At 40.5% G+C, this 16,400-nt stretch overlaps 2 protein-coding genes across 3 annotated transcripts in view; both read right to left on the minus strand.

Annotated features, from left to right (window-relative positions):
- Positions 1 to 11,022, minus strand: part of rxrgb (retinoid X receptor, gamma b) — a 31,738-nt gene extending 20,716 nt beyond the window's left edge. For both annotated transcript variants that reach the window (XM_046049074.1, XM_046049073.1), the window contains exon 1: positions 10,788 to 11,022. In XM_046049074.1, coding sequence (XP_045905030.1) covers positions 10,788 to 11,004 — 217 coding nt within the window. In that variant the 5' untranslated portion in view covers positions 11,005 to 11,022. The remainder of the gene's footprint in view (positions 1 to 10,787) is intronic.
- sema6bb (sema domain, transmembrane domain (TM), and cytoplasmic domain, (semaphorin) 6Bb) overlaps positions 1 to 16,400 on the minus strand; it is a 275,790-nt gene that overhangs the window by 121,570 nt on the left and 137,820 nt on the right. The gene's annotated exons all lie outside the window — the stretch shown is intronic.

Here is a 16,400-nt window from a genome sequence, read left to right on the forward strand (position 1 = left end):
GGAGGGGATGGAGAGAGGGATAGAGCCAGATAGGAGGGAAGGGGTGGATGGATGGAAGGGACGATGGGTGGATGGGGGAGGACATTGTCCCGCTCCGAAACGGCTTCCCTCCCCAACAATCACATGATCCCACCACTATGAACGCATAATCTCGCCGCCTGGCTGAAAATATTAGATCATCAATTGAGAAAAGCCCCTGTGTTTTCCTGCACAACTGTGAGATAGAAATGGTTATTGGTGAAAGAAAATGAAAAGATAAAAGATATTCTCAGCCTCTTGGAATCAAACAGCCAAAATAATATCAGCTGAAAAATAAAAACAGATGCCATCATTGCTATATGGTTGAGAACATTAAGAAAAGAAAAATGTTTTTCCTATGCAGGCATACGGCTGTGACAACACAAGCTCTGCAGCTAGTGAGCTTCTCTGACCCTAAATTCTGCCCTGTAGTGAATGCTCCAGTGAACTCACACACAGTTTCCCTGAAAAGCAGAGAAATTAACTCTGCTCCCTTTCTGTCTATCCCCCTCTCTCTGTAGTTACCCTGTAGAAGAGCTTCAAACAAGCAAAAGAAATTCTCAGTCAAGCCAATGAATATAAAGTGCACATCATACTATGTTTCCTATCCGTAGGCTGTTTCTGCAGAGTGTCCTCATATTCACTAACACTGCAGACTTGCCAGCAGGATACTTTTTACACAGGGGCAAAGGATCGATGAAGAGGCCAGGGCTGAGACAGGGATGAGATAAAGATTGTTTTGCAAGTGATAAAAAAGTTTGGAACTTAAACAACAGGAGATAACACATGTCCGCTTGCACAGACAGACAGAACAGGCTGACCAAGCAGTCTTAGAAAACAAACAAACAGGTGGACTGAAAGGCGCACTTCAAACCAATGCATCCACTCTTTTGAAGCCATCTGTTGAGCTGACTCAAATTAGTTCCTAGAAGTATTCTCTCACTGTTACAGAGGGCTACGGTGAGCCGGGTTTGCACAACTAAAGCCTAGTTCACACTACACGATTTTTAGCCCAATTTGCTGGACGGTGAGCTCGGCGACCGTCAAGCTGTGATGTGGGGTAAATCAGTTGTTATGTGTGAACTACTCGAAGACGCATTAAAACAGCTCCCTGTCGCATCGCTGACACATCGCCGACGCCATGCTAGATATCTAGCATGCCAAATATCCGAAGGAGTCCACATCCACATCCAGCCAATGAGAGCAAGCAGCTGGCAGAGCAGGCAACTACTTTTTCTCTGCAAAACCCTTTTTGCTCACCTCCAGCTTTTTCTGTAGCTCAGACAATCCCTGCTAGCTGCGTGTGCTAATCCATTCTTTCACCCATATTCTTTGTCTTTGTAATTGGTTTCTTTATAATAACAAACAACAGCTGTTTCATGTGTAGATTCGCGTCATTTCCAGTTTCACATTTCACGTGTTTTCTTGATAAAACGTGGTTTGGAGAACAGCGTCGGGTGACACAGCCCCTGTCAGCTCATGTAGTGTGTGACCCCCTGTCACGATCAGTCATGTAGTGTGAACGCCACAACAACTTTAAGATTCCGTCACAAGACGGCAAGTTGCGTAGTCTGAACAACACCGCCATCAGCCAACGCTGAAAGTCATGTAGTCTGCACAAGCCTTAACACGCACTCACTCTCTCATCTTAAGATATAACCCAGTGAGTGTGACCAGGGCGACCTGACCTCTGGACCAGAGCCTAGAAACACAGCCAGACTACACAACCAGTGTAGCAACTATAGTTAACTTTGTGTGATGTGACACCTGACAAACAAATATGAGGAGGAAAACATTTCAACATGAAAACAAATGTAAGGCAGACAGAACTGGAGATGCCAACAAAAGGACAAAATGAGAGTGCATTTCCATCCACTTATGTTTATGAACATTTGCACATTATGCACACAGAAAACTTGAAATGAGGCAAAAAAGGTTTTAGCTGGGCAGGAGTGGAAGAGTTGGTGTATTGATAAAAGCAAAATACAGCAAAGTGCAATTGATACAGACTTGTATATCACACACAAGTCACAAGTTTGTGACTTAAACACCTACTGTTTATCCTGATGGACCAACTCCTAATATTTGTATTATGATAGTGGATAAAATTTTTGCTACATTTGGATGGAAAGCTGGCTACTGATTAAGGTACTAACAAGACTTACGAATCTACAAACACACTAACAGCTATGTGAGGCTGTAAGTCGGAATGCTAGCATGGTCACAAACACAATGCCGACATGTTGATGTATAGCAGGGATATTTATCACGCTCACCAATTAATTAATTAATTTAACACAGAGCCCTTAGCACTAAACATTCAGCTGAGGCTGATAGGAATGCCATTAGTTTTGCAAGTATTTGGTAATAAACCAAATAATTAATAACTGATATTCATATATATACATATATATACATACACACACACATATATTAGGGCTATCCCCGACTAAGTATTTACATAGTCGAATCAGAATCATCAAATCCTGCCTATAGTCGACTGATAGTTGAATCATGTGTGTTTTTGTGCACCGTGATTGTGAGCCGAAGCTAAACTGAGGCTTATTGTTGATCTCTCTCTCTCTCACCCCTGCCATTCACCATCTTGTGCAGAGTTTTTGCCGTCTATTTCAAGTAGCGGCTGTTTAAAAACGATATAATATTCTTTCTGTGGTTCATCAACGGTGATAAATTACCCAAAAGTCCCGCAAGGTGCAGACAACTCGGCACAACACTGGTGAAGCTGGGGCTCCGTCTCTTCAGCAAGTGTTCCTCCTGCCACTACTCATATACACGCTACGCCCACACATACACACTCACGACCCAGGGTTAGGGTTACAATTTTGGATTTATTTACAGCATTAAACATTGAAATGTGTATTGTAATAGGCTGTACATTAACTTATTGGGAGAAAACTGGTAGTTCTATGTAAAGTCAGATGTTGAGCACATCACATATGTATTGTAATAGGCTGTACATTAACTTATTGGGAGAAAACTGGTAGTTCTATGTAAAGTCAGATGTTGAGCACATCAAAGCATCGAATCTTCGACTATTTGGGGTCAGCCCTAATATATATATATATATATATATATAGAAAGAGAGAGAGAGAGAGAGAGAGAGAGAGAGAGACAGAGAGAGAGAATGTTATACTACTGTAGTTTTCCATTGACTTCTTACTTTCTACGACCACCTGAAAATCAACTCACAGGGAGTCAAAATTTGCTTGAAATATAACCAAAATTGCAATATTTGCAATTTTTATTTGCAAAAATATTTATATTTTTTGTCCTCAAGCTTTGTTTTTTAATAATATAGCTCTTAAATGTCAAGTCTCTGCAAAGTTGATTTTATACTTAAAAAAACCTTAAAAGGTATAAGCTGAAAATACTGGCTGGAACATAAAAAATCAACAGAGAAACGTATAATGCGCTTTAAACATGTGTGTAAACTTGTATTATCTTCTAGCTTTTATTAAACCATAGCCCAGTTGTTTTAATGAGTAATTCCTTCAGATTCAAGGGAAAACCCCTCATCAGAGTGAGTGTTGATAGAAGGATGCAGGGTGACAGGCAGCAGGCACAAACAGAGAGAGACAGCACGACGGAGAGGGCTAATAGGAAGGGACAAGTGTTGTGAGATAAACAGATAGTGAAGGACAAGGGAATGAGAGCTGAAAGCGTCCTTTTAAGTTGAGTGGCATCCCCACTGACCACATCAGAGAGCTCAAGTGAGTCACAAACCTTCGATTGTAACGTGCAACAGCAAAGCCTTATACTAGTCACAAGAGGTTAAAATGATCCAATGATTTTAAAGGCAAGAACTGCTGTTGCAGTAGAATAAGGTGATTAAATTTCGATTTCAAGATATAATCCCTAGCAAACTATAGTCCTCTGGAAATTGTAACAAAAGTATCACAGGGAGGATCATATATAATTCATGGAAAACCAAGATTCAAGATTCAAAGATTCAAAATATTTCAAGTTTCAGGTTTCCCTGTACACTGAAATTCTTACTTTGCTGTCCACATCAAATGCCTACAATAAAAATAAAATATATGTCTAAATAAAAATTGTTCCGCAAATGAATTTGCCCCGCTAGTTGCAGGTTTCACCCGCTAGAAAAATAATTCATAATAACTTGTTCAAAGTGTGCATATGGATTAGAGGCTTTATTGTAATGTAATTATCTTCCAGTGCTCGAGCTTCACTTTCGTGAAAAATCACATGGCAACAGAGGTGCAGACAGGCAACATCTTATCTTCCACCACATACAATCCCAGGGCTGTTTTCCAACACACACACACACACACACACACACACACACACACACAAAGGCAAGACAAAACCCAGCTACTCACAATGGCCATAACCTATCTCCATCCCACGGCTGCCTCCAGTTGCAGGTGATGCCACAGTCTGCCACATGCCTGGCAGGACGCCAGTCGCTCAAGACCAGGATTCAGACTCAATTGTTGGCTTGATGACAGAATAAAAAATGATGCGTATACTGCGAAAATCAATCACTTTTTGGAAGAGAACAGGAACAGAAGGGTCGACATGGAGAGGGGGCAGGGGGACAAAAGAGGTGGAGTCCACCGGCACCGGTTATAGGATTACCCAGATTATCCTTCCCCAGAGATCAATCCCACAGGAACTGTGTGCTGCCCGATTGCTGCACAGATCAGCTCTCCTACCACCCACTCATCTCGTCTCTCTCTCTCTGTCTCTCAGTGTTGGTAAAACTATTTCTACGGCAACACCTGTTGTAGAGGCAGAACAGTGTGTCTAACATGTTGGGAGGGGGGGTGGGGGTGGAGGAGAGGGTCACATTTAAGAGTACAGTACAACCAGAAGTTTCTGATTACTCTCTCATAAAAGGGGTCAAGACTGGAGAGCATGGGAAGACAGTATGACACTGATGTTCCAGTAGTCCACAGAGGTTTTTATGTGTCAATTAAATATTTTTTTCAAAGATTTCCTCATTTAGTTCTCTTTTGCTGAAATTTAGATCAGACTTTCTGTCTAACATGTGAGTGGTATAAATGGGATGTGAGTGTTGAGAGTGGAAGTGAAAATACAAAGCCCGGGCCTTAAGAATTCTCTCTTCTATCTCCCTCTAAACATGTTTCATTCCCCTTATAATGCCAAGAAATAACTACATGCCAGCATGCAGGCATGTGGCGTTGCCTGTGTGCACATTGTTAGTATGTTTGTGTGTTTAACAAGTGTTAAATCATTCCAGGAAGTCAGTGTTTTTCAGTGCTCTAGGATGGTCAAGCAAACACATAGCAAAGCGAAAACCCAGATGTAAGTACACAGGCCAAAAATATACCTTAAAGGCAATGAGGAACAATACATGACAAACCTTAAGGGAACCAAAATAAACTACAAAACCCCATGCAGGGGTGGATTCAATCTTTAGTTTGACCTTAAGACTTAATCTATCGGAGCAGGGATTCTAAAACAGTAGCATAATAAAATGATTTTAGTGAAACATACTGCTCTGAAGTCAGCCTGCAAAAAGTGAGAGTTAAGTAAGAGTTAAGTTTGTTCATTAATGACAGAGGCAGCATGCTTGCTTGGCCATGGAAGTATGTCATATCACTACCATCCGATAATAGCCCTAGCCAATAAATGTGAAATTGGCACTGGTTTGAGTCTGCAGCTGCTCCTTTTAATTTATCCTGCCACCCTATCAAATGTTCACCCAGTTCTACCCTTCAAGCTGCATTGAAAGATAGCGCTACAAACTTGAGAAGCCTTCCCCCATGTGTGCATCTATTTTACTTACATGACTCAACAGAGTTTTCTTGTGCAGTGCACCTGCATGTGGCTGGATCAAATGTCTATACGGTGCTGGAAGGATAGCCACCAGTAACCAAATTCCCTCAATGACAGTAACCTGGCAAGAAACTCTGCTTGACACACGAAGAAGGGAAGACAGAGAAGAAGAAGAGACACCTTTCTTTCAGACTTAACAAATCCCACAGGGAGAAGCTAAAATAACACAGTCCTTCTTGAATGCATGCTGTGTTATAATAGTGTGTCATGGCCCACATAAAATACGCCAAATTAACCCTGAGAGCCATAATTATCATTCATAGATGTATCGTTTAGGAGGATAATTGGCAACCCTAAATTTAGGATCCACTCGTAAAATGTTTAATCTGAACTTCTAATAATCTAATTTTATAGGCTTGACTACTAAACTGATCTCAAGAGGAGACAGTTTTCTCTTTATGTCCTCCTCTCCTGGTTAACATTGATTTTGGAAGGACATTATCACGCAGCACACTTGGTTGGGTGGACATTTGAAGGAAATGGCAGTGGAAAAAGAAATTAGTGAAAGGTAGAAAAAGGGAAACAGCAATGTGTACTTATGTATTAATGTGTACACATTACATTTGTGGATGTGAGAAAGCAGTAGTGCACTAAAATGGCACTTGGAGCACTCAAAAAAGCCAAGCGAGGTTTTCAACATGTTCTTCACATCTCTCTCAATGGAGAGCTTTAATGAGATCTAATGCACTTAGCTGTTACCTGTTGCTGCCATTGGTGCTCCTGTGGGACACAAAGTACTATGAAGAACTCTTTGGCTCAGGAAAACCAACTTCAACTGAACCATAACTCTCCCCTCATCAATTCAATTTGTATTCATGTATGGTGTTAATGAGCTGCATGGTGCTTAAACTGTCTAATCCTGGGGTATAAGGGTGCAACAAACAATTGTTTTCCTTCATGATTAGTCTGTTGATTGTTTGTATGATGAAGTGACTAATTGTTTAGTTTATAAAATGTCAGAAAATACTGAAAAATGCCACTTTTACTTCAGATACTCACTCTGAAAAAATAGTTGAAGATTAATTTTCTATTGCTCGACCGATTGATTAATTGATTGATAAAAAACTAATCATTTCAGCACTATCTGAGTGTATTACAGGACATTGTTAAACTAGACACAATTTTGAGGTTTACATATAAAACCCATGATCTGTTTATAAATTTATATTAGTAAGTTAAACTAGGGCTGGGCAATATAGCGATAATAATAATTACTGCGATATAATTGTCCTCAATAAAAATATAACAAACGTTAAATAAATGTTCGATTTAATTCATTTGAATCATGAATGAATCAGCAATTAATTTTTCTATTAACGTATTTATTTTGTTGAGGAAAAGGGACTACATTTTTTTAACTTATTTTACTCATGCAAATTTGAATTGTTTTGAATGTTCTACCTCAGATTTGTGAAGCTATCCGCTGTTTAGCAAGTGTTTTTTGTGTTCTGACCATAAAGAATACTTAGTAGCAAACATCAGCCTTTTAACTTGAAAGAAATAATTTGACATTTATTGTTTTTGGCCATATCGCCCAGCCCTAGCTTAAACCATCCAACAATAAGTGAGGGAATTAAAATTTGTTCCACTTCCACTACCTACAACATTAATGTACTGCTTAAATGGTAAATGCATCTATAGTAACAACTTAACAATATAATAACAGAGCTAGATTTTGTTGTGAACATTTTGAATGCAGGACTTTTACTTGTTGTACAGTATTATTTTTACTATGGTATTAGTTAACCCTAATGATCCAAATACTTCTTCCACCACTGACTATACACTCACTTTTTTTCACCTGGGAGCAGCAGCTACAGTAGATCAGAGGGATGGTTAATACATAATGTTCAGTGCATGGAAAACTAGAGTTAGTGTGCATCCATGTGCGTCCATCCTACTTATTTATTGTGTTGAACTCATGTATTATAGCACATGGCAGAGCAAGTTTTTATGTCTGCGACGTTTTTAACTGTATGTGTGTCTGTGAAGCCAAAGACAAATTTCCACGTGAGTGGACAATAAAGATGTCTGGTCTATTCTGTTCTATTCTAATCTAACACTGCTGAAGCACATGGCCTTTCAAGGTTCTCTGCTTGATTAAAGCTGGAATTAAATCAAGACTTTGACCTTCTTCACTAATGACTAATTACTGGCAATTAGCCCAGAGAATGGCCTCCTTTCGCCCCTTCTTTTCCCTCATCCTGTTCTCACAATTTGCACCCACTCCTACACACATACACAGTCAAAACAAGCAGACTTGTTTACACTGACACATAAATACACACACTCAATCAAAAGTGCCTAGGGATAAACCTATTGTATGTGTTGTGTGTTAATGCATGTGTCGGCACTGGCAGGTCTCAAGCTACAGAATTCTTGAGCAAATACCTGCAGAGAGCCACACCCTCTACCTGTGTGGTTTATTTAACTCTGCAGAAGTGGGTGGGGACTGCTCTGTGCATGAATCTGCCATCAGAGAGCAGGTTTAATACTGCTGGGACGTCCTAGTCAAATAGTACCACCCGCATTCTTTAAGTCACATGATATCACGGTCACACTTTGCACATTTTTTTACAATTAGCTCTGCATATAGGAAGTCCACATATTTGCAGCTGTGACATTTATGCATGTGTGTGTGTACCGCGAGGTGAATCATTGACCCCTAGCAAGTGATGAGAGTTCACATCAACTAGGGTGACCTCTTTCTCCAACCCCTACCACTTCCCCATTATTTTGCTCCCTTCACTCTCCCGCCTCTCTGCCATGACGTCCCTGAACTGCAAGCTAAATATGTTGTCACTGTCAAAAGTAGCGAGTGGGTGCCCGTCATCTAGATTCACTTCCACTGATGAAAAAATGTGGAAAATAATATATGCTGAAGTGCTGAGAGGGGTAAAAATGCTGATTCCACTTAAAGCCCCGGGCAGGTCTGAATCAAACCTGCTGAAACACAACATGTCTGGGAAAAGCTGAGTGGATCACGAAACAATCCACACATAATCAGCAGACTGTAGTTTGACTTCACACTGCTTCGCATTGGCCGCAAACTAATGACAGATTCCAAAGGGAGAAAATTAATTTTAGAGTGATTGTCTCTCATTCAAGAAATGAGTGATGGCCCTATTTTCACATGTGTTTTGGTGTGCGGGCTGTGGATGCTAAAATATATAATAAATCATAGTTGTGAGTCAACACATAAAACAAGTACAGCTCTTCCTTAAGATGATCTTCCCGCCACAGCTCAGTGGCTTTACTACTAACTTTCTGTATGCTTTTAAAGAGAAATACTTCAAATGATTCTGCTTTATGACCAGTACTGATCGCTGATATTTTCTTTGGTTTACAGTTTAAAAACACAAAAAGTTGAAATGTCCAGCATGTAACCCAAACCATAATGGGACAACAAAACTCTCCACTGAAACCAAAATTGATCAAATTCTTTGAGATGAGCAGTTTTTTATGGTAACTCGCCAATAAACCAGTTATAACCAAAGTTGCAAATAAACTCTATAAATGAAAATGTTACAAAATATAAAAAACAGACAGTTTTATGTAGCTGTAACAGCAGGCACACAGTATAAGCAGTGGACTACATGACTGAAATATCTCATACTTAACGATGACAGATCAAAAACAGTCTGATCTGCGAAAATCAGGATGCCACTAGTCTGTTTGATCAGAGTACGTTTTTAAAGACAGAGAATAAAGACTATGTAGCTCAAGAGGGGGGCTGCTCTGTTTCTTCTGTACAACCATGGGCTTCCCTCTACAAGCTCCAACATCCAGATGTCTCTCTCATTCCCCTGGGAGCCACATTCATTATGGAAACAGTTTTCAGCCCCTCCAAATGGTGCCGAGATATCTGTGATAACATAAAGGGGCTGCAAAATTTTGTCTTCAACAGTTTTTATTTGTTTCCTTGTAATGCCACTCTTTTACACCCCTCCACCCTACCCCAGAAAAAATACTGTTTTTGAAGCACATGTCATGTTTCTACCACAGAGATGTGACAATGAGTGTATCTTTCAGGGAGAGAAAAAAAACATCACATGATAAATGATGCATATAGTGTGTGACTCAGGGAAGCTGAAAAAAGATTCACTCTCCAGATAGAGTCTAATTTAAGAAGGTTTAGCTTACAAAACAGGGAGCCACACTTATTTGGAAGCCTGTAAGTAGGATATGTTAAGGTAGTCTATGCATTCCACATGTTGCAAACTCCACAGTAGAAACAGAAGCCATATTCTTCTATCTGTGGATTTTAGGCTGTCACAAAAAAAACCCTATTAATAATAAAAAAAACAGCTATCAGATGGTTCAACGGCAAAGTCAATGAGTCAGACCAGATTTCAGTTTTACTGAGCAAAATCACATCATGCTGTCATTCCGCTGAATGGAGCCACAGCACTGACCAGGGCGGCTCACTACGCTCGTTTTTACCACGGGGTGCAAGTTTGTTTATCAGTAGCCTACTAATCCGCCATTCCTCAAGGCTGTTCCGTGCATTTCTCTCTAGACCTGACGGCAATCCCAGACCAATAAATTGTGATTCTGTCTCAAACAGTTTAGCAAGAGACGCGCGACAAGCGCCATAAATTACATAAGCGCAATTAAAGTGCCAACCTCTGACCTTGCCTGACCGGCACAACCACGATCATCTGACTTTTGCATTGGCCACAGCTTTCGTTTCAATTGCCACAGTAGCGAAACGAATATTACCAAAGACAGAAGCATAACAACCGGATTCATAGACGGGAGTCGGTGGTTAAAGTACGCGGACGCTCTCGCGCACAGCTCACAGGCTGGAGAGAAGACGCCATGAAACAAACGCACTCTACTCTAAGTCAAAACAAAATGCAGCAGCTGCGTGAGGAACACACCAAGGCAGACTGGGCTCCGAATAATCGTTGAGGCGTACTTACTGAGGTGTATATACGGATCATTACTGTCCATGCTGTGCGAGTTGTTGCGTCGATTTCCTAGAGTCGGTGCTGCTCCGCATCCCAGCGCATTCCTCTCCCAGCCCGACTCAACTCTGCAAGGCGGCTCTACACGGGGGCCCAGCGAGGGGGGGGCGGCGGCAAAACAGGGCTTCTCCCAATGACAACAGTGGTCGATATCAAGCCCCAACACGATCATGACGAAACATCTCTCCTGCAGTGACTCGGTGTTGCAATATTTTCACAGTAAAATGTTATATTCCAGAATCACGGCAATAAGGAAAGAAAGAGACGGTGGCGTTTTACAGCCCCCCCCCCAAATGCTTTTCTACACAGGCTAATCTTAAAAATCTCAGTTCTGCCTCTTTAGGCCCATTAAAAACAACTGCAGCTAGTAATGCCATACAATCGGACAACATATGGCTACCAATTTAGAAATAATTAAACAGGCATGTTCTGTTGTTCTGGTTATTTTGAGCAGTTTATACAGCTGGGCATGGCAGACACTGATTATGACCTAGCCTACTTTTAATGTCTACCGCAATATTTGCCTTTATTTTAACTGTCCTGTAATTTTACTTAGCTCCCGAAATCATCCTTGTTTATCTGCATTATATACTCTAATTGCATAACTGGACGTCGCTTAAAGTCTACTGAATCTATAACATCCTGATTCCATGTCATATGTAAAACACTGTTTTTATTCTCCTGCAGTGTTTCTCTGAGGGGATCTCTCCGTGTTTACCTATCGCTGGTGTGAGTCCTGGTCTGGGAACCCCCCGGAGTCCCCCCACACCCCTCTTCAGAGTGCGGGGTCATGTAAGGGTGAAGCTCCCGGTACCTCAGAAGGTTATTCAGGAGTCAAGCCGCACTGAGGCATTCACAGTGTTGAACTGCGGAGCGGGCAGACGCTCCGTCAACGCCGGGCCGCTGACCACTCAGCGGGCCATTGGGCTGGCCCGCTAATGGGACAAGCACCCCCGGCTCCACCGTCCTTGTAACAGCGACCCATAAAAGAGCACAGGAGGATGCTAACCAAGATGAATGGCGTTTTTTCTCAGCTCATTCTACACTAATCAGAGCTTTTCATTTGTTATGGCCTCGCGCCATCCCCTCCGCCGCAGCCTCCACTAGGGCCAGATAACGTATAAATTCATTAAAGTCAAAGAGGGACATTAAAATGGCCATTTGTCAGATCTCTCTTTGTGTGCTCCTAATGGTGGCACATGGTCCAGGGCATTGAGATGATTTTGGTAGCCCCCCCACCCCCTTCGGTGCATTAGGGGAACGTGGGAACTATGTGTTTTCCTCTTTTCATGAATTGAGGCTATTCTGATTTTTTTTATTCAACTTTTTACAGTTTAGGCTTTTTTTCTTTCTTTTTTTGACTGTTTAAAAATGTCAGTACATCATGAATCTTTCCTAGCTAAAGTGACCCTGTAATTTCTTTTTTTTTGTTCTACCACATAGTTTCATATTTTGTTGGTTATCCAATCCATCCATCAACTTCAGATACCTGCCTCCCCTCCACTACACACACACATACAAACACACACACACACACACACACACACACACACAGACACACACAGACACACACACACACACATACAAAGTCAGTCAGTGAACCCTTTGCACTAATCCCTTTGTATTCACACCACCATTCCCCACCAAACAATGTCCTAAAGCCTAATCCTAAACCAAGCTCAACAAACCTGGGCCACCTGCTAGCAGGTCTCAGTTTAGCTAAAAGGCCAACACAAACTTGAGCAATAAACCATCTGTTAAATGTCACCTTAAAAGAACTTGTCACGTGCATTCATACAAAGAACACAAACACATTAATGCGTAGATTGAAACACAAATACAAACACCAAATCGTTTTTCACTCTCTCCCTGTCTTTATGGCCCCCTTGCTCTATTTCTCTCCAACATTTTCTGTATCCGTCCTTCTCTGGCTTCAGGATGGAGGTTCTGGTGCGTCGTCATGGGAGATGGCTCTCTCCATCTGCCTCTGCTGTCATTAGCCCACCTCCCTCACGCTTTATCGGGGGGGACCCTTGCCACCCCCCACTCTCCTGGACCCTCTTCACTAGTCTGACAACCCCTGCCCCCTGCTCCATACATAACCCTGAGATGATAAGTGTTCTCCCGCTTTGTGTCGGCCAGGATAAGACAATGCCACACAGCACTACAGAACATCATCCATCTCATAGGTCATCAATCTGGGACACAAAAGATGAAATGTAGCTCGAACTCCCTTCTGCAAAGGGTTTTCTCTTTGCTTAGGAGAAGCTCGTTCTCCACCTCTCTCTCGCTCCTTTTAACTGTTAGGTTAGGGGTTCACCAGCAAATTATTCAGACTTGCATGGCTATATGGGAAGGAAGTAGTTAATGCATTTCAACTACTTTAAGTATTTCTCAAAAACATCAGTGCACATTTAAAACAAAAATTAAAGAAGCATGACATTATTCAAGCATCTACAGCGATAGATGAACACTGTTTATTTTCCTCTGCAGAAAGATAAATCTTGTAGACATGGAACGCCTGATTGAAAACAGGCTGTCTATCCATTAAAGTGACTTAAGCTGACACACTAACAGGCCTCTGCCAAATTTACATGCATTTGTATGTTGATGGATACTAATGAAAAGCCATGTATCTTATACATAACACCACCTTTTGTTTCTCCTCTTTTCTGCCTAATTTGGTTTATATTGTCTGATAATTAGCATGGGGCTTTTTGTCTTTGGTCATTGTCTATGACAGCTGTGTCTTGGTTTGAGGTCTTCATTTTAGTTAATAACCCACTAGGATTAAATTTTCCTCTCCAAAAGAGGCCAAGAATCAACATTACCGATACACAAAACACAACTAATTTTCTAAGAAATGCAATCAAAATCACAGACATGGTCATTTATATGATGCTTAATAGTTTTATGACAGTTTGTCCATCAAGGAGTTTAGCTGCTATGATGTGATTGTTACTCATTAGTATTGTTGAAAATGTAGTTTGTTACTTATCGCAGACTCTGGGTAGCTGCTCTACATCCTGCAAACCAAATTTAACTTTTTGTTTTTGCAGCAGCCATACAGATATCAATTGCTGGATTGAAGTGGCAGAATTTCTGAGCAAGAGCAGATATTTGTGAAAGATAATTTGATTCTAGTGAATGACGGTGTGCTTTTTTTTATCTTATTTCTACTCTCTAATGTACAGGTACAAATTTATCATCTTTAGCTATGACGACTACAGATAACAAGAGGCAGAGAGCATAGCCACCCAAACTCTGTTTAAATGCTTACATTGGGCTCCAATTGCTTTGTTCTAAGTGATCTGATGGCCGATCAATGAACTAACATCTTGTAAGTTTGTAGAGCTCCGCAATATACTGAGATAACATGATCGGAAATTACATTTTGAGATTTTGTTTATCATGACATGATTATCTGGTATGATTTTAATCTGTTAAATATGGAAAATGGTATAATTCTTTGACTTTATTATTATCTATGTAACGTTATGATCCACTGAAATCAGGCATGATATGCGATAAATAAATCCCTGTTTTTTTACCTTCACCACTATCTTGACTGTCAGGGAGCCGGGAGGCACAACAGAGTGAAATTCAACTCTTCCATGTTTGGGAAGGGAGAGGGAGATAGGAATTTTTTTTTTGCCTATACATGCTGGACACACATCCTGCCATGCATAAAATAGGCACATTATTATTCACATTGTTCCCTTACTGTTTTCATATAAATACCACCCTAAAGCTTGAATAATCATCCCAAAATACTGTAACATTATCAGCCTTGAGGTCACTTACAATGTGTCAGCGTCATGCCCAGATTATATTAAGTCTGCTTCACAACTCTAGGATTTGTATTCCAGGGTGAGACAAACACAAATGAGAAATGTATCTAAATTATGATCAAAATGTTCTGATGTGTTGAATAGTTTAACAAACCATCAAAATAGACTTCATACTTCAGACAAAAGATGAGACACATTGTAGCAGCTTCAACAGCAATGTCACCATAGCCCTGCCAACATTATCAAGTTAACCTGTTAGTCTGCTTTATGTGTCTGGGTCTAAAGGGGCTTCACACACAATCAATATGATGATCCCTGAACTGCCCACAGAGTAAAGACGCCGTCCATGACATTACCACAACACTCCAATCAGACACGGTTGCATTATTGTCATCATCACACGTGATGTAGGCAAACACATGGCTTACATTATTAAGATCTGTCAAGAGAATTTGACATTTAGAGGTACAAGGCAACCTTTGATTTCAACAATATGCATAGTGACACTTTCACGTTAGCAGAGCATATAAACAGTAGGTATACTGGACTTTAGCAGTGATTCATGAAGTGAGATTGCTTACCTTAGTTGATTAGGATTTATGTTATAGGTGGAGCATAGACTCCAGACAGATGGTTGACCACAATGTTAGTCTTTACCTTGCTGTAATAAGTTAAGACAGACTAGGGGTTTGTTCTGTCAGAATGGAGCTCAAACAATCCAGCAGGGACCTCATGTTAATCTCAGTACGACCTGAAATGCCCAGGAGGGATTAGGCCTATGCAGCTACTGTTTTTTAGCACACATTACTACTGTGCCCGTGCCATTTAAAAATCACAACCGAAGTCTAAGAACATACTCCGTATGAGTAGGTTTATTCTGTTACAGAGCGAGCATGCACATCTTTCTGATGAGCTGAGGCCTGATGAGACGTTGAATAATAAGCGGCTTTTTGGAATGCATGCAACATGAAACTGACATGGCTTTTGTCCAAACGTATAATATGGACATACAGGACATGTATGTGTGTGACCATCAGTTGCAGCAGTTTGAAAATACTCTGCACAGGCACTAAAAGAATTGGATCAATAGGTGCAGTGACATTTGCATTCAGTGATTCAAATGATTCAGATACAAATTCACCCAATCAGGACAGGGTCACCAAACACCAATATAAAGGCTTATTTATTCTGCGCCATGACACAGAAGAGATTCTTTTACAGACTGCTTTGATGACAGTTACTTGAAATCCCCTGATTTTGAAAGACACTCCAGCAATTTAGCAATTGCACTTCAATATCATTGGTTGACTTGCGAATCAAAAATGTATTTTACATTTTAAAAAATCTGTATCCTACCCATAATTACAAATCACAACCGCAACAGCAAATGTATGGTGTCCTTGCCTGACAAACTATCTTTCAAACTACATGCCTAGTTTGTAACGCAAGGTTTCTGTTAATATTCTTTTGTTTTTTTCAGATTTACAAAAATCTCTTCCGCAGCCACTGAAGGCACTATGTAAAGGTTTTCACGTGCATTTTCCATGTATTTTCCTGAAATAATTATTTTAGATTTTTTGTTTTCTGTCCATGTATTACTGTTGTCTGTCTTTTTAATCTATTGAATCAACTAAAATCACATTTATTTGTCACATACAATCATACAGAGTGCAACGTTGTGAAATGTGTTTATGCCTATCTCCAGAAAGCAACAGTCAAAAAAGGAATACTGTAGAATAAAATTAACCAATAATATAAGGTACTTTGCAAAAGAAAC

This window comes from Micropterus dolomieu, linkage group LG05 (assembly GCF_021292245.1).
Source record: "Micropterus dolomieu isolate WLL.071019.BEF.003 ecotype Adirondacks linkage group LG05, ASM2129224v1, whole genome shotgun sequence".
Taxonomy (NCBI): domain Eukaryota; kingdom Metazoa; phylum Chordata; class Actinopteri; order Centrarchiformes; family Centrarchidae; genus Micropterus; species Micropterus dolomieu.